The sequence below is a fragment of the Bos grunniens genome, chromosome 11 (genome assembly GCF_055505025.1).
Source record: "Bos grunniens cultivar Pamir isolate PY7600 chromosome 11, Bosgru_T2T1.0, whole genome shotgun sequence".
Taxonomy (NCBI): domain Eukaryota; kingdom Metazoa; phylum Chordata; class Mammalia; order Artiodactyla; family Bovidae; genus Bos; species Bos grunniens.
In genome coordinates, this window is record NC_141175.1 from 60,303,929 (window position 1) to 60,322,848 (window position 18,920).

The following is an 18,920-nucleotide window of genomic DNA, read 5'->3' on the forward strand; positions in this document are numbered from 1 at the left end:
ATATGTCTTATGTAAAGATTCTGCTTTTTAAAATAAACAAGATATTTTCAGAAAATAAGATATTTTCAAATGATGAATTGTATCTAGAGGGTATGTGTGAATTCAAGCAACAAGTGAAAGAAAGAAAAACATGCAGGCAGGAACAATTAAGTACATCACGCTCTTAACTGGCTATTGATATTAGTATCAAATTCTTAGATCTGTATGGCGTATCCTTAATTCTTGTTAACTCCTCTTAATGGGAATAACAGAAATTTCCATAACAAACCCTGTCAATTCCTCTTGCATGCTCAGGTATGTCCAACTCTTTGCGACCCCATGAACGTAGCCCACCAGGCTCCTCTGTCCATGGGATTTCCCAGGCAAGAATATTGGAATGGGTTGCCATTTCCTTCTCCAGGGGATCTTCCTGACCCAGGGATCGAACCTGTGCCTCCTGCATCTCCTGCACTGGCAGGTGGATTCTTTACCACTTGAGCCACCTGGGAAGCCCATGTCAGGTGTCCAAAAAAAAATTCATTATCCCCACTGCTACAATTTATGGGCTGGGTCTTAAGCACATCACTGGAAGAGGGCTTTCCCTTCTGCTGCTGCTGGAAATAAGTAACAGCTGGAGGGCAAAGAGATACTTAACAGTTACATCTTATCACATTCTTGGAGAGAGATGCTCTGAAATTCTATTGGTTGAGAGCCACCTGAAGGAGACAGACACTGCTGAAAAACAGTCCTCCAGCTGAGGTCAAAATAAGATCCCCTTTCCTCAAAAACAAACAAACAAACAAACAACCCCCCCAAAAACAGGGAGAATCTAAGACCATTTATCTCCCCATGATCCACTCTATTTGGCAGTGTCTATGAACGAGATGAAAAACTCTTTAACTTATTTAAAAATCAAAAGAACTACACAGGCAGCATTTCCAGGGGAAAGAATCAGAGCTTTGAAGTCAACCCTGTGTGCCCATCCCCACAGCCCTGCTGTTGTTCTGCTCATGGCTCCATTCAAATTGCTTTTTCATGGATAAAACAGGACGATTTCACCCAGCTCAGCATAACTCAAATTGACCTGATTACCAAAATAATCTGGAGTGCTTGTTAAAAACCAGTGAAGATTCAGAGGTTCCCTCTGCAGAGGGGTTTCAGAGATGGTGGCTTAACAAGTACCTGAAGTGAGTCTCAAGACCAGTCTGGCAAAGAGTGATTTACCTCAAAGGGCGATTGCCTGGGAGTAAAAAAAAAAAAAAAAATCCATTACCTGGATTAAGATGGCCTACTAATCAACGCTATCAGCAAACTCTAGAAATTTCTCTCACTTACAGGCTGCTTCAGTTTACAAAGTCATTTGTTTGGGTGATTCAGCAGCAAGCACTTTCTCTCACTCATAGTGTGATTCTTCAAAGCCCCTTTCAAGAAAGGTTTGCAATGACCTCTCTTGAGGCCAGGTCTCCTCCCCTCATCAGGTTTGTCCCTCCAGAGATAGCTGGAACACAGTGCGTGTGCTCACTCAGTCATGTCCAACTCTTTACAACCCTATGGACTATAGCCCACCAGACTCCATTGTCCATGGGACCTCCCAGGCAAGAATACTGGAGTGGGTTGCCATGCCCTCCTCCAGGGGATCTTTCCAACCCAGGAATTGAACCTATGTCTCCTACGTCTCCTGCATCAGCAGGCAGATTCTTTACCATTGAGCCACCAGGGAAGACCTTAGTCGGAACACTGGCTGTCTCCCATTCTAGACTAGTTCTTGCCCCCATCCTCACCTGCCATCCTTACAGCTTTCAATCTCCAAAATGTAGGCTGAGGAGTTCTAGTTTTGTCCAAAGTCCATCACTTACTGTATGTGTAATCTGACAGCTCCCTAAACTAATGTAGTATTTACAGTTCATCCCTCTCCCAACCCCAGTTCAGCATTTTCAGCAGGGCATCACCACAATGCATTCAGAAAGCTTCCCTTCTCTCCCCAGGCTTTCTGCATCCACCCTATCACTGAACATCTATATCGGAAATGAAACCTGCCTCCTCCCTCCCCCCCTGCATTTCAACAACAGTTGTGTACTCTCGATCTGTTTTTCAAGCTTCCTTTAAATCTTTTCATTCTTCTTCAGTCCCAGTGCCCTTGTTCTATGACATTAGAACATCTTAAAAAGACGTCCAGCCTACAAACCAAAACCAAACCAAAAAAAAAAAAAGACTAAAAAAAAAATTAACAGAAAGCAAAACCCAAAACAAACAAACAAAAAAAGACTTCCTGCCTCTGGTTTCTTCCTTCCTCTACTCTTCTGACAGTTTTGTTTCTATAACAGATTTGATCAACTTCCAAAGCTCCCTGTGCCCACTGAATAAAGGCCACACTACTTGGTATCACACATAATCTGGCATAATCTAGGTTTCTAACTCTTTGAACAAAGTTCCTTTGTTAACTTGGCTCATATCTTTTTTTTCTTTATTTTTTTGTTGTCTCATGTCTTAAATGATTTCATATGTCCCCCAAATATCACTTCTAATGAATTTTCCTATCTTTAGAGAAACTATTTAAGTACTAATCACAATATTCAAGACTTTTGGAAAGAAAGAGCTGATATTACTAATTAAGTCTGGTATTTAGTTCCAGTGCAAAACCGAGAAAACTTGACTTTTTAATTAGCCTTCTCCTCAGTGAATGGCCAATCTCCCTTAGGTTATTTGGAAATCATAGAACCAATCTCCTGGCTCCCCCACAAGCAAGTACATAAGGGTCCCAGAGCCCTGGTTTGGCAACCACAGCTTTGAGCCTGTGCTCACATCATCCCAGCAGCTGAGACCTTCCTTGACACTTCATATTCAAGGGCTCGCTCAGTTGACGTCTCCGTTCTCTTCGCTCTCAAACTCCTCTTATGTCGTTATCATCCATCTCAGTACAGTTAATTCTTTAACACTTGTAGCTCCCTCTCAGGCCTGGACTCAAGGACAGTCCACGTATCCATCCCCAGCACCCAATAGTGTGGAGCTCCTAATAAGATGCAGTAAATGTTCGTTGGATGAATAAATTTTGCTGGGGCAGATACTACTACTCACATAAAACAAAAAAGGAGCTGAGAAAGATGTGAAAAGATGCAACTTGGCTAAGGTCATGCACCTAAAAGAGATTTTGGACAGAACTGTGAAGTATAAATTTCGGGGTTTTTTTTAACTCTAATTCAACTATTCTGTTAACTATATGTCTACATAAGTGACAACTCCTATATTACTATAAGGTGCAGCTTTTATTCCCCCCAGAAATCTCATCAAAATGTCACACATCCTGTTACTGTTCTGATTATGCCCTTAACTGAGCAGAAATGCTCTTAGACCACAATGAATACCAATTTTAAAAAAGTTTGTTTGCTCTGACTTCCATCACCCAGAATCCCTGCCTATTATAATTAAGTTTATCAGAGTCTGATAAGTAAATGCTGAATTCTTTCATACAGTAACTTTGCCTGAATACATTTCCCATTTGAAACAGAAGTAGGTGACAGTAGAAAGTTCTATCGATTGAATGGTTTCTATGTTAACAACTGCTTATTTTAAAATTGCGTATTTCCTTTCATAGGAAAAAAAAACAGTCACAATATTAAAAATGTGATTGGGTTAAATCTGCTTTTTTTTTAATGTAAAAAAGAATCCTCTGCCTAAAATATATGCTCTCACTCAAGGAAGCCTATATTCTTGTTGAAAAACAAACGTATTAATTGGACTTTACTTCGTAGTCCTCACCTACTAAGTAAATCTTCAGATCAAACTTCCTTTATTTAAACCTGTCACAAGACTAGTCATGCCCCCAATACAAACAAATATAGTGCCAAAAATTACTAACTATATAACTCTGACATATCAGCTAAGCCTTACAGAAATCCAGTGTAAGTTTTCAATAGCATAAACCAAGTGAGAGCAGCAGATATCTGTTTCCAATTAGAATTAAACATTTTCAAAGCATTTTGTCTGCTTTATTCCATGAAATCTTTTAAATAAAATGGTTATTGACAAATAGAACAGCGTGGAAAACATTAAAACAATGGTTTTTAAACTTTTTATTTTGTATTGGGGTATAGCCAATTAACTGGAGGAGGAAATGGCAACCCACTCCAGTATTCTTGCTGGAGAATCCCATGGACAAAGGAGCCTGGCAGGCTACAGTCCAAAGGGTTGCAGAGTCCAACGTGGCTGAAGTAATTTAGCACACAGCCAATTAACAATAGTGTGTTAGTTTTAGGTGAACAGTGAAGGCACTCAGACATCCATATACATGTATCCATTCTCCTACAAACACCCCATCCAGGCTGCCACATAACACTGAACAGAGTTCCATGTGCTATACAGTAGGTCCTTGTTGCTTATCCATTTTAAATATAGCAGTGTGTACATGTCCATCCCAAATTCCCTAACTACCCCTTCCCCCCAGGCAACCATAATAAGTTTGTTCTCTTAAGTCTGTAAGTCTCTTTCTGAAAAACTTAAAAAAAATTTCCCCCTCTCACACTTAGTTCTAAAATCTACCAGCTTTACTTCCTGCATTTTAAAATGTTTTGTAATAGAAATATACAATCAGCTCCTATCTTACCAAAAAAAAAAAAAACAAAAACTCGATGGAGTTTCCAGACAGTATTTATGGAATGAAGGACCATGCGGAAGCCACAGCTTACAGCAGGTGATAAAGACAGGTCACCTTCTGCGCCCAGGAGTGTGAATACAGAACAGTTTCCTCTACCCTGTCAATCTCAAAGCCAGAGTCCAGATGTCAATTACACTAAAAAGACAATTATAGACAGGAAGGATAATCTATTATTCACCAAGTATATTTACTTTGGCTTATAGCCTGCCTTGAAAGTTATGCACAAATTCTTCTTTCAGTGTGATTCTTAATCAACTTTAAAAGTCTGGGATCTTATGGTTGCCAAGGGGACGGGATAGTTAGGGAGTTTGGGATGGACATGTACATAGTCCTATATTTTAAATGGCAAGCAACAAGGACCTACTGTATAGTACATGGAACTCTGCTCAGTATTATGTGGCAGCTGGATGGGAGGAGAGTTTGGAGGCGAATGGATACATGGTATCTATGATAAGGTTCCTTTGCTGTACACCTGAAACTGTCACAACATTATTAATGGACTAGACCCCAATACAAATTAAAAAGTTTTAAATAAGTGGAAAAAAAAAGTCTGGGGTCAGAAAAGTGAACAGATAACTGAGTTTCCTTTCAACTCTGTATCCTATAATTCTATTATTCAATGGTCATTTTAGTTGAAAAAAAAAAGGCTTGATTATGAATTTGAAAATCTGAGGAAGACTAGATTTCTAAACCATTGATTCAGATCAGATCAGCTTGTAAAGGATAGAGAGGAGAAAGAAATACAGAGGAATTAAATCATCTTATATTTGGGAAGTGTTTTCCTGTTTCAACTCATTAAATCCAAAAATTCCAGTTTACAGATGCACAAATTAAAGAAGCATGAGAGATGAAATGAATGTCAAATGTAGTGACTCTTTTGTTAGAGGGGAATCAGAGGCAAAAGGAACATAATACTTTAAAAATTGGTGTGATAGCTAAAACTAGTGCTTTACAACTTCCAAGGTTGTCAGATGTCAATCTGAGGATGCTCAACCCATCACAAGAATGCCAAATGACATCTTGCAGTTTGCTTTTTGTGCTGAAGTCAGAAAACTGGTAACTCATCATTTAACGCCAACGTGCATGCACAAAACTGAACAGTGAGGTGAGATTTTGACTTTCTTCCCAACACTCTGAAATGACCGTCTCATTTAAATTTCAACTAAATGTAATATTTACCAGAAGAACCGCTGACAAGAAGACTGCTACAAGAAAAACAAGTTCATTTTAGCTACTTTTTAAAGGGAAAAAAAAATAGTTTATTCACTCATTTACATGTCTGAGATGCAGAGTAAGCATTCAGATTGAAAATTCCATCACAAGAAAATAAAAATTCCATCAAGAGAAAAAAAAAAAAAGAATGAGCAAGTTGCATTCTGCTTCTTGGGAGACAAAATAAACCTGTAAAAACAAAGATCTCAATTTCCCACCTCCTACTTTTAAAAGTTTTGCAAAGACTATGGCTCTTCACAGTTATCTGAAATAAACGCTTGGTTAATCCAAATTTGTTCCCCTAATCTTCCTTCTTTAAATAAACAGGATATTGGTTTATTGTTATAGAATTGATATTCTCTTTTTTTTTTCCACTTTTTTCTGTAGTGCACTTAAAAAAAGTCTTTTATAAACTACATATTTATCTCTTGCTGATTCTACCAATTTACTTACTCAAGGTTTCTCAAACTTACCATACTATTTAAGCTACTAGGCAGACACCTAAACCCCAGCCCATATTATCCTAACCAATTCTGTTTGCCAAAGATCTCTTATTCTCTGGCAGGCAAAACTCCTCTCTTTTCACTCTTTTTCTTTCTGAGAAAGAAGCAGTTCTGCTTGCCAACTACCTTCGCCTCCTCTCCTATTCCTTTCTTTTCCAACCTGTCTATATAAGCTCGCACTCTCTGAATATATAAAGAAGATCAGCAATCCCAACAGGTTTAACAGTGAGGGACTGAGGAAGTGGGGCCAAAAAGGATGAATCTTTTCTTTGGGGGTTGCGGGGAGCAGGGAGCTGTGTAGCGTGGCTTTAAGGATCTCAGTTCCCCAGCCAGGGACTGAACCTATGCCCCCAGCAATGGAAGCTCAGAGTCCTAACCACTGAACCACTAGGGAATTCCCAAAAATGATGACTCTTTAACCCCTTCTCTAAGTATGCTTGCTTGCTTGGTAAGTCACTTCAGTTATCCAATTCTTTGCAACCCTATGGACTGTAGCCTGCGAGGCTCCTCTGTCCATGGGATTTTCCAGGCAAGAATACTAGAGTGGGTTGTCACTCCTGACCCAGGGATTGAATCCTCTCTTACATCCACCTGCGTTGGCAGGTAGGATCTTTACCACTACCTTCATCTTCTCAGTCCTCACCCTATGCCTCCTGTACAACCTGGCCAGCTGTACCTGTCTCCTTTGCCAACTTATCTCTCCAAAACATAAAGGGCATTTCCTGAAGTTTTTATCACAAGCTCCTCTTTGCACAGTTTCAACCATTTACCCTGACATCTCTCCATCTGCAGGCACTGTTCCTACTTAATGTCTCCCTCTAGACTTCCTGCCAGCACTGCCAAGTCACCATGTCCAACACCAGTTACCTTTTCCTCTCTGCTCCCCTTAATCTTTCCACTTTCCACCTGTGCTCTACTCCCTAGCCATCCCATCTGCATCTTTAGCTGGTGGTGCCAAGAGAGGAGGAATCAATTTATTTGCCAAGAAGCAAGGTTCCACCTGCAATCTCTCAACTCCACCCACTCTGTTCTCTATCCACTGGACAGTGTACCTCTCATGGGCACTGCTATAACATGCTCCTTTTGGTTTCCACACCTCAAGTTTTTTTACTGTACACAGTAATGCCGGAGAAATAGTCCCTAAGCACAAACTTAGATCAGGCCTGGCATTTGACACAACACTTCTCAAACTGTAGTGCGTGAGGGACTTTCCTGATGGTTTAGTGGTTAAGACTCCTCACTTTCATTGCAGGGGGCACGGGTTTGATCCCTGGTTGGGGAACTAAGGGAGCTTCCCAGGTAGCGTTAGCGGTAAAGAACCCACCTACCAATGCAGGTAGACGTAACAACACAGGTTCGATTCCTGGGTTGGGAAAATCCCCTGAGGAGGAAATGGCAACTCCCTCCAGTATTCTGGCCTGGAGAATCCCATGGACAGAGGAGCCTGGCAGGCTACGGTACACAGGATCACAGAGTCAGACACGACTGAAGTGACTTAGCATGCACCCATTCAGGGAACTAAGATCCTACATGCCAAGGGGTGCAGCCAAAAACAAACAAACTGCAGTGTGCATGTGAATTGCATGCTGATCTTCTTAAAATGCAGATATTCATTCAGTGGGTCTCAGCAGTGCCTGATTCTGGATTTCTAACATTTCCAGGTGTTGATGATGTTACTAGCATATGGCTGTATATATACAACATGGCTGCAACCTATTTTTCTAGGCTTATCGTCTACCCCTCCCTGCCCAGCACATATGTATGTATGTTTGTAACTCTTTCGTACCTACAGGTCACTCACATGCACACATACACACAGATGCATACAAACAAAAATAATGGGTGTGTGTATGCACTCAGTTGTGTCCAGCTCTTTGGGGCCCTGTGGACTGCAGCCTATCAGGCTTCTCTGTCCGTGGAATTTTCCAGGCAAAAATACTGGAGTGGGTTGCCATGCCCTCCTCCAGGGGATCTTCCGGACCCAGGGATCAAACCCGAGTCTCTTGCATCTCCTGCACTGGCAGGCACTTTCTTTACCACTAGCACCACCTGGGAAGCCCTCCCTAAACACACAGTTTCTGTGCCCCTGGCTGTTTCCTCAAGTCCAGCCTCTGCTCATCACATTTCTACCCACTTTTGAGGAAGCAACTCATTCTGCCAGAGTGTTTTCTTGTCTTCTTTCCTACCTCACCCCAGTACCACTCACTGAACACCACAAGAAACATGGGACACTGATAGCACTTAATTTGCATGGCTTCTGCCCTGTAATGTCATTACAGGTCATCTTATTTAATCCTCACTGCTGGACTGCACCTCTTCCTGGAGGACAGGGGCTATCTGCCTAACCTCTGTAACCCCAGGGCATCAGGGGGGGGCCTTTTAAGCACCAATAAATACCTGCTCCAGTGGATCTGTATTTTAGGAAAAATGAAACATACTATTCCACTTCATGTAACTCACTTTGGGCAAGTGCTTCAGAAGTTTAAGATAAATGAAAACATTCTTTCTGGATAGCTAGCTAATTCATTAGCAAAACCTCTGAAAATTCTGTCAAATGTTTGGCATTTTAAAATCATCTACATATAAACATTCAAAGGGTGTTTCTAAAATTTTAGTACTTCCCAGGTGATGCTAGTGGTAAAGAACCCACCTACTAAGGTGGGTCGGGAAGATCCCCTGGAGGAGAGTATGGCAACCCACTCCAGTACTCTTGCCTGGAGAATGCCATGGACAGAGGAGCCTGCCGAGCTACCGTCCACAGGGTTGCAGAGTCTGACACGACTGAAGTGACTTAGAGCCCTCACCCAGGCATATAGATCAAAGCGCTGATATTTAACTGAAAAATTAAAACTAATTTGTCATAATCTAGTCATTACTACATTTAAACTTAAAATGCTTTCTAATTCAGTAACCCTCTCTGGTTTAATTTACCTAATGCTGCTGTTATCATTCCATCCATTAAATGGGATCTCACTTTCTCCTCGGGTGTGCTAAAGTTAGTCATCTGCGAAATAATTTACCATTAAAATGCCTCACATGTGCCCAGCCATGAAAAGTGCTTTAAAACATGTATTTTGAAGAAACGTTTTTAAGGAGATGAAACAACTCAACCAAAACAGCCCTATATTAAATGTTTATATACTAAACCCTCTAAATATCAAAGAACTGCCGAAATTCAAACAAACCATAGCTTCTGAACTTCAGTGTGTTCAAGAATTGTCTGCAGTGCGTATTAAATGTGCAGATTCCAGTTTCTTACCTTGAGGAAGTCTAATCCAGTCAATCTGGAATGGGATTTAGAAAACTGTACAGTCAACCAGCATCCCCGGGCGGTTCTAATGCAGGTGTTCCACAGATCTCAATTAGAGAAATACTGACTTCAACCCTGGTGCGTGGGCACTACAGGGATGTATTTAAAGAAAAATGTTGAAATCTCTTTATGAAGTTCTTTCCCCAAACAGCTGTCACACTAGCACAGACATAAGGTAATTCATTAAAAAAAAACGATGAGGAGTGCTGTAAGTTGCTTGGGGTAGGAGTAAAGCTCGAAAGCAATTAAAGAAGGAAAGTAACGTTTCTTTCCCACTTCTCACTCCGTTCTCCTAGCATCCTCCAGGTACCTTCGAGGATGCTGCTCGCACCAGGGAACTACAACTGGGCGCCAGGGAGCAGAGTGAGGCCCTTCTCTGGTCCAGGGGATGGGCAGGCGGCCCCGCTCTCTCCCCCAGGTCGTCATCAGTGGTCCTCTGCCAGCTAGAAGTCGCGGCGGAGGGGGGACCGCGGGCCACGGAACCTCCGCGGCGCACGCGCATAAACAAGTCGCCTCCAGGGGTCAGCGATCCCGGTGCTCTACCCGCGCCCCTTACCTGCCGCACGGCCGAATATCGGGCTCCTCTTCCGGCTCCGGTTCCGGCTCCCGCGCCTCCTGCTCGCCTGCAGCCGCCGGCAGCGCCTCGGAGTCCTCCACCGTCACTTCGGCTGCAATCACGGCTCCCGTCGCCGGCACCCGCGTAGCCGAGGTGGGAGCCGCCGCGGCCCCAAGGCCGAACGCCGCCTCCGCTGTCGGTGCGAGGAGGTCAGAGGTGCGCCGCGCGGTCACTGTCCCCGCCACGAGCCCCAGCAGCAGCGGCAGTAGCAGCGTCCGTGCCAGCGACCCCGGGCCGGTGGCGCGCTCCATCAGCGGCCCGCCCCGCGAGCCGGCATGGAGGTGTAGCCGCCGGCGCCCGCCTCTCCCGCAGTTCAGAATCCCCGACTAAGGCGAGGACGCTCTAGGGACTCCGCCGCCGCCTAGATGGTCAGGAAGTCCAGCAGCTTTCCCTCGGCCACGTCTTAGCCCGGCCTCCGCCAGCGCCACCTGAGTGACAGCCTCCTCTGGACATCGCCCATTGAGCGAGCTTTCCGCGCATCTGCTCGCTGATTGGCTGCAGACTCTGCCACTCTGGGTACCGACGCTAGTCTTGTTGGAGCAGGTGGGCTCTCCAGGGTTGTCAACAGCAAAGCTGCCAATCAAATTGTATTGCCTTTAGCCCGAGGCCCGCCCTCTTCCGGACGCGCTTACCAATGAGAAACGACTCTCCAGGCAGCATTTTTACCTGATTGGTTGATTTGGCAGTACCCAGAACACCATTCCCCAGAGAAGATTGGCCACTGTGCTGATTGGCCTCGCCCCTCAAAGCGAGGCGCTAGAGAATACTTGAAGATCATTGGTGAAACTGGATGTCCCTCAAAAGTCTGAGATAATTTCCTCTTGATTGGTTGGAAGCAGCACTTACTACGTGGCGGATTCTGACTGCGGAGAGGACAGTCCCAAGTGAAAGGAAGAGTGAAAGGCGAGTCCCTGGTGGTGGGGAGGCGGCCGATCTTCAAGGAGTTACCGCTGTAAAGCCTGGTCTGTTTGGAAAGCCAAAAGAAGAGCGGGAAAAATAAGTGACCGCACAAAACATGTAGTTCCTGAAGGTGAAAGGGGTAACGTGAGTTGGATGGAAGATCCATCCACTGGGCTGGGAATTACTGCTTGTTTAAAGATGCTGATTTCTTCGATGACCTACAGCAATCTAGTCTATCCGACACGCCCCTTCCTTGTTAGAAAGGAGAAGGAGCACAGGCCTGGTGCACTTACGTCATTTGTCTGCAGTCACATAAGTAGTTATTTACAGAACCATGACTTTTCATCCAAGCCTTCTGATCTTGGTCTGCCATGCTTTGTAGTTCACTAACAAGGCAAGAAAGAGATAAAACCACAAAAGGCCAAACTGGAGATTTGAATGTTTGGCCAAGGCATAAGAACTTTTCACGCAGCAGTTCCGGACACCCTGAAGATTCCTGACCAGATGAGTGAAGTGATAAGAGTTGTGGTTTAGAAACAACCCAACTGCTGTGAATTCCTCAGCAGTGTTTTCAAAAGAGCATTAAAGATGAGACCAGTTGTGTGGCTATATGTGAGAGGCTATGTCCCCATCAAAATTTTGAAGATCTTAATTTTTTTAAGCTACTGGCATACAGACATGCTCTTAATTTCTTCAGTCCAAAAGCAAAACCCTCCACTTCCCTTTCCACAGTCAACTATATTTCATAGTTGCTCAATACAGGAAGAACTCTAAAGTGTCTTCAATTCCTCTTGTCCCCTTGTCAAACACACTACTTTTGTTGCCACAACTCCACCAAACTGCTCATGCTGTGGCCGCCATTGCTAAATTCAAAAGACGATTATCCATCTTCATTTTATCATCTATATAATAAACCCAGACAGAGGATGAATGGTTGGATGGCATCACTGATTCAATGGAAATGAACTTGGGCAAACTCTGGGTGATGGTGAGGGACAGGGAGGCCTGAACTGCTGCAGTCCATGGAGTTGCAAAGAGAGAGGACTTGGCAATGGAACAAACAACAATAGCTAACCCAGTACATCAGTCTTTCCTGTATAAAACACTTAACTGGTTTTCCAGCTTCCACATGGGCCAAATCATAGCCCTCATTACCACCTCATTTTAACTTAATCTCCTTAAAAGATGTCTCTCCAATTAAGGTTACATTCGGGGGGTACTAGGGTCAGGACTTAAACGCGTGAATTTCAAAGGAGACACAATTCAGCCCATAACACCCAGATACTCATGAGACTAGTTCTCTCATTTCTTTCAGGGCTCTGTTACCTTCCCAGTAAAGCTTCTCCTGACCCTTTTTAAAATTGAACCCCCTACCCCACCTCAATTCCCAAACTACTCCCCTGCTTTATTTTTCTCTTTAATAAAATCTTTTTGGTTCAGTCACTCAGTCCTGTCTGATTCTTTGGGACCCCGTGGACTGCAGTACATCAGGCTTCCCTGTCCATTATCTCCCAAGTTTGTTCAAACTCATGTTCATTGAGTCAATGATGCAATAATTTGCATATTTATTGTCTATCTCCCTCCATGCCTACATAAATTCCATTAGCATTTACACATTGATATGTTCAAAGAGCCTAAAACAATGCAAAGTATTTAGTAAGTGTTTAATAAATATTTGTTGAATAAATGAAAATCTGAGGACAGAGCAAAATGGATAAATGGAAGAGATTGTAGTTGCTGTAGATAGAAGGGAGTGATTAAGGAAGCAAGAACCCAGAGTATCTGGAGAAAACAGAGACTGTTGTGCCTTCCATGTTGAAAGTAGAGATTAGAAAGTACCCCAAAAAGAAATTATTTTGAAATGAGAAAATAGATGAGAGAGCTCAAACTAGTTAATCACTTTCTACTCAACTAAACAGATCAGATCTCCTAAGTGAGAGAATATAAGAGATAATATGAGGAAAGTGTCAGAAAATTAATGTGAGATGAGAAATGATTGTTGACTACTTGTATTGCCCATTTGAAATTGCCCTGTGCTATGTGCCCAGTCATGTCCAACTCTTGGTGACCCCATGGACAGTAGCCCTCCAGGTTTCTCTGTCCATGGCATTTTCCAGGCAAGAATCCTGGAGAAGGGTTGCCATTTTCTTCTCCATGGGATCTTCCATACCTAGGGATCGGCCTGCATCTCTTGTGTATCCTGCATTGGCAAACAGATCCTTTACCACCAAGCCACCTGGGAAGTCTGCATTTGAAATTAGCTTGTGTATATATTTTAGTGGATTTAGTCTTCATAGATCTGTGACTTTTTCAAAAGATGATCATGGCTTGAACAATAACAATCTGAGCTAATGAATCAGAAATCTGCTTGCCATTTGTAAATTCTGTGGAAGGTTTTTATTATTGTTATTATTCATTTACTATGCAGGGAGGACCATGTGTCCACCTGTATGTAATGGGAATAAAGATGTGAACAAAATAGGCCTGGTCCCTGCCCTTCTGAAGCTTAACAATTATCTAGTTAGGGAGACAGACACTATTTTAGTAATGTATTTATATTATTAAAACCAAGATAAGTGCTATGATGGAAAGGGAACAGGCAGGAGAGCACAGTGGTTAGGAGAGTCAAGCTTTATACTCAAGGGAAAAAACATGCAAGAAGTTCCATTTTGGAAAAAGAAGATAAGTCCTGAGTCATGGTCAGCTGAATGGGATAAAAAATTACTGGAAGGGAAAAGAGTATGTGCCAGTTTTAACAGCGTGCAGAGTCACAGTGACTACACAGTAGCTCTGGAATCTGAATCAGTGAGACCGGCTGGGGCCTTGGACTCTTTAATGCAGTGCTGCAATGCTTGACCTGGCATATCTCTCCTAGAGCGGCAAAATATAAAGAAACTGTATGAGATTAAAAATAACTACATGCATGTGCATGCATGTACAGTTGGGGCAAATTATGGCCCCCAAAATACAAAGAGACCAAAAAACCCAACTGTCACTTTTGAAGAGCCTGGAGCAAAAACAAGGTTGATCCCTGGGTTGGGAAGATCCCCTGAAAGAGGAAATGGCAACCAACTCTAGTATTCTTGCCTGGGAAATCCCATGGACAGAGGAGCCTGGTGGGCTACAGTCCATGGGGTCACACAAGAGTTGGACATGACTTAGCGACTAGACAATAGCAAAACTAAAATAAGTAACAATAGTACAAGAGGTGTGTGCTTAGTGTGTCCTGTCTTTTTGCTACCAGTCAAGAATACTGGAATGGGTTGCCATTTCCTCCTCTAGGGGATCTTCCTGACCCAAGGATCAAACCGTCATCTTCTATGACTCCTATATTGACAGATTCTTTTACCACTGAGCCACTGGGGAAGCCCACAGCTTGAAAGGTGGGAGTAGGTAAATGCAGTGAAAGCAGCCTAACACTGAACTTCCCAGGTGGTTCAGTGGTGGAAAATCTAAGTGCCAGTGCAGGGGACACGGATTCGCAATCCCTGGTCTGGGAAGATTCCACATGTTCCACAGCAACTAAGCCTGTGCACCACAACTACTGAAGCCTGAGCACCCTAGAGCCCGTGCATAAGATAAGCCACTGCAACAAGAAATTCACACACAGCAAATAGAGTAGTCCCTGCTCGCTGCAGCTCGAGAAAGCCCTAGTACAGCAATGAAGACCCAGCACAGCCAAAAATAAACAAATAAAATTTTTTAATAAGCAGTCAAACATCTTTGCATTATCTGGGAAAATAAAGTACTAACTTAGTTATACTGCATTAGGTCAAGGATGCATGTTATAGTCTTAGGGTAATCACTTAAAGAATGATATTAATACAAAGGTGATATAACTAATAGGAGGAAATGTAATAATAAAAATCTGTGATTTATTCAAAGTGGGCAAGAAAAGAGGAAAAAGAGGACAAGAAACAGGTGGGACAGGTAGAGATTAACAACAGTAAGTGGTAGCTATAAATGCCAGTATATCAGTATTGACATTAAGCATGTATGGCATAAGAACTGTTATAATACAAAGCTTATCTGCCTGGATAAAAGATAAGAGACATATCTGTAAGGTGTACATGCAGAAGTTATATATGCAAACAATAGCAAAAAGAAATCTGATGTGATCATAATTAGATCTGGAACAGTTAATTTTTAAAATGACTTTAACATTTTAAAAATAGATTCTACTTTTTTATTGTATGATGATTTTATTTTTTATTGGAATATCATCGCTTTACAATGTTGTGCTAGTTTCTGTTGTTCAACATCATGAATCAACCATGCTGCTGCTGCTTCTGCTGCTAAGTCGCTTCAGTCGTGTCTGACTCTGTGCAACCCCATAGACGGCAGCCCACCAGGCTCCCCTGTCCCTGGGATTCTCCAGGCAAGAACACTGGAGTGGGTTGCCATTTCCTTCTCCAATGCATGAAAGTGAAAAGTGAAAGTGAAGTTTCTCAGTCGTGTCCGACTCTTAGCGACCCCATGGACTACAGCCTACCAGGCTCCTCCATCCATGGGATTTTCCAGGCAAGAGTACTGGAGTAGATTGCCATTGCCTTCTCCGAGTATACCTATATCCCCTCCCTCCTGAGCCTCCCTCCCACTCTCCCAATTCCACCCTCTAGGTCATCACAGAGCACTGAGCTGAACTCCCTGTGCTATGCAAGGGAGTTGCTTCCCACTGGTTATCTATTTTACTCATGGTAGTGTATATGTTGGAGAAGGCAATGGCACCCCACTCCAGTACTCTTGCCTGGAAAATCCCATGGACGGAGGAGCTTGGTAGGCTCCAGTCCATGGGGTCGCTAAGAGTCGGGCACAACTGAGCGACTTCACTTTCACTTTTTACATTCATGCATTGGAGAAGGAAATAGAAACCCACTCCAGTGTTCTTGCCTGGAGAATCCCAGGGACAGAGGAGCCTAGTGGGCTGCCGTCTATGGGGTCGCACAGAGTCGGACACGACTGAAGCAACTTAGCAGTAGCAGTGTATATGTGTCAACGCTACTCTCTCAGTTCATCCCCGCCTCCTTCCCCCACTGTGTTGAAAAATCTGTTCTCTACATCTGTGCCTCTATTTCTGTCCTTCAAGTAGGTTCATCAGTACCATTTTTCTAGATTCCATACATATGCGTTGATATGAAATATTTATTTTTCTCTTTCTGGCTTACTTCACTCCAAATAATAGGTTCTAGATTCATCTACCTCACTAGAACTGACTCAAACTGATCCTTTTTTATGGCTGCATAATATTCCATTATATATATATATATATATATATATATATATATATATATATATGTACCACATCTTCTTTATCCATTTATCTGTCAGTGGACATCTAGGTTGCTTCCATGTCCTGGCTATCGTAAATAGCAGTACCCTGAGCATCAGTGAACATGGGGGCATTTGTGTCATTTTGAATTACGGTTTTCTCAGGGTATATGCCCGGGAGTGGGACTGATGGGTCATGTGGTGTTCTACGTTTAGGTTTTTAAGGACCCTCTTTACCGTTCTCCACAGTGGCTGTACCAATTTACACCCCTACCAACAGAGTAGGAGGGTTCCCTTTTCTCCACACTGTCTCCGTCATTTATTGTTTGTAGATTTTTTGATGATGGCTATTCTGGCTGGTATGAAGTGATACCTCACTGTGGTTTTGACTTACACTTCTCTAATGATTAGTGATGTTGAGCATCTTTTCATGTGCCTCTTGGCCATCTGTATGTCTTTGGAGAAATGTCTGCTTACGTCAGACAAAAAGATTACTCTCCAAAATGTGATAACAACTTATGGAGCTCAATAGCAAAAAAAAAAACACAAAAAACAAAATACAAACAATCCAATCAAAAAATGGGTGCAGACCTAAATAGACTGTACTTTTCAAGAGTAGTTTAGGACTTCCCTGGTGGTCCAACGGTTAAGACTTCGCTTTCCAATGCAGGGGGTGCAGGTTTGATCCCTGGTCAGGGAGTTAGGATCCCATATGCCTCCTGGTGGAAAAAAAAAGAAAAAAACACCAGAAAACAGGAACAATATTGTAACAAATGTAGTAAAGACTTTAAAAATGGTCCACATCAAAAAAAGCAATCTTAAAAAACAAAAGAGTAGATTTTAGGTTTATAGCAAAATTGAGCAGGAAGTACAGAGTTCTCATATACCTCCTCTCCCCACATAGGGACAGCTACCCACAGTAGCAAAGTCCACCCTCACCAGGGTGGTACATTCGCTACAATCAATGAACCTGAGTTGATACATCATTATCATCCCAAATCCAGTGCATTTATCCCATGAACCCAGCAAGCAGATTGAAAGGTTTTGGTTACCCTGACTTTGAGGTCTCGAGTTTAGATTCCTTGCTCAGTATTACCCTGAGTATCAGTGAAGGATTTCTAGAAGGCAGGAGATTTCAAATGGATATTGCTGATCCAATACTGGATCCTTCGGCTGATACTTGGTTCTTTTGGCCAAGAGATTCACACTGTAGGACTCATCCTGCTGCGGACAGCTTTGATAACTACTTGTCCAGAAGAGGTGATGAGAGCTTCGGAGACAAGTGTTGAGATAGTTATGATTCATGCCAATATCACGATGTGTGTTAGGATAAATAGGATAGTAGGATGGTCCGGTCCACATGGGAATGTGGATTGACATGGGGGCCAGGATTGCTATGATGACTGAGGCAGTAGAGACTATGACAGAGGCTATGATTACAGGACAGGCAGTGGCAGGAAGAGTATTTGGTCGTGGGCACCAGAGAGATTAGAAATACAAAGGAAGAGGAGACGACTATGAAGATAGTTATGGCAGACGACATGATTAGAGAGGCATGATGGTACAGGTCCTCCCACCCACAGACTCATCGTGAATGTAAAGCCTCAGGGTACTGCCAAGGAAGACATTTCCTCTACCAGCACCTCCGGGTGAGCAGCCTCTGTGAGTGAGGGGCAAAGCTTGTTGACATAGCTGCTAGGGACATTCTAGAGCCAAAACTAGAACTTCAAACTCGGGAGAGACACACAAGCTGACAAAGTGAAGAAATTCAGGAAAAGGAAAGGCTGAGGACAGGAAGTGAGTCATCACAGACCGCACCTAGCAGAAATGTATGAAGAAAAGATAGGAAGAAGTCTCTAGAAAAGAAAATACTTACTAAGGAGAAAAATTGTCACTCTCCAACTTCTAAGCCTCCCAAACCTGAGCAATCTCTAAAGGTAATGCCAGCCGCTCCACCAAAGGAGAAGGCTCCTGGGGAAGCAATCTAACCCTCCTGCTGATCTCAGAGCTCAGACACAGAGCAGCAATAGTAGTTCCGGCTCTGCCATCTGAGCAAAGACCAGCAGGAAAGGTGAAAAGATAGATGAGCAAATGTCCCAAAAGGTCAAAGTGACAAGGCCAGTCCTGATCCAGACCGTGGAGGGAACAAAGCCTGCCAGAGAGTCAGGTGTGAAGGGCGGTAAAAAGGATCAAGACTCCTGATCTGATGTACATTGGAGGCAAAGAAACATGAAGAAAATCCAGCCTCCAGGTTCAGTTCTGCAATCGGTCATGCTGCTCTTTCCTTTGATAGTGAAGGTGAAAACAAAGCTGACAATCTAACCCTGTGCTTTCTCCTTGTCTCTCTCCATCCTGGAACATTTGAGAACAAATCAAACCTCCATCCAGACAAGATGAAATAATACTCACCATCTCTATTGCCTGGGCAGGGTGCGGGGGAAGAGAGGATCAACCCACCAAGATGATTGAATGGTTCTGAGA

General features: G+C 43.1%; 1 protein-coding gene and 1 pseudogene across 1 annotated transcript in view; one reads left to right on the forward strand and one right to left on the reverse strand.

The window, feature by feature from the left end:
- The window catches only part of EIF2AK3 (eukaryotic translation initiation factor 2 alpha kinase 3), an 82,916-nt gene extending 70,312 nt beyond the window's left edge, over window positions 1–12,604 (reverse strand). Inside the window, exon 1 of the mRNA XM_086326644.1 lies at window positions 10,212–12,604. Coding sequence (XP_086182770.1) covers window positions 10,212–10,522 — 311 coding nt within the window. The 5' untranslated portion in view covers window positions 10,523–12,604. The remainder of the gene's footprint in view (window positions 1–10,211) is intronic.
- A 4,851-nt stretch (window positions 12,605–17,455) lies between these two features.
- Window positions 17,456–18,491, forward strand: LOC147363173 (eukaryotic translation initiation factor 4B pseudogene; annotated as a pseudogene).
- The last annotated feature ends 429 nt before the right edge of the window (window positions 18,492–18,920 follow it).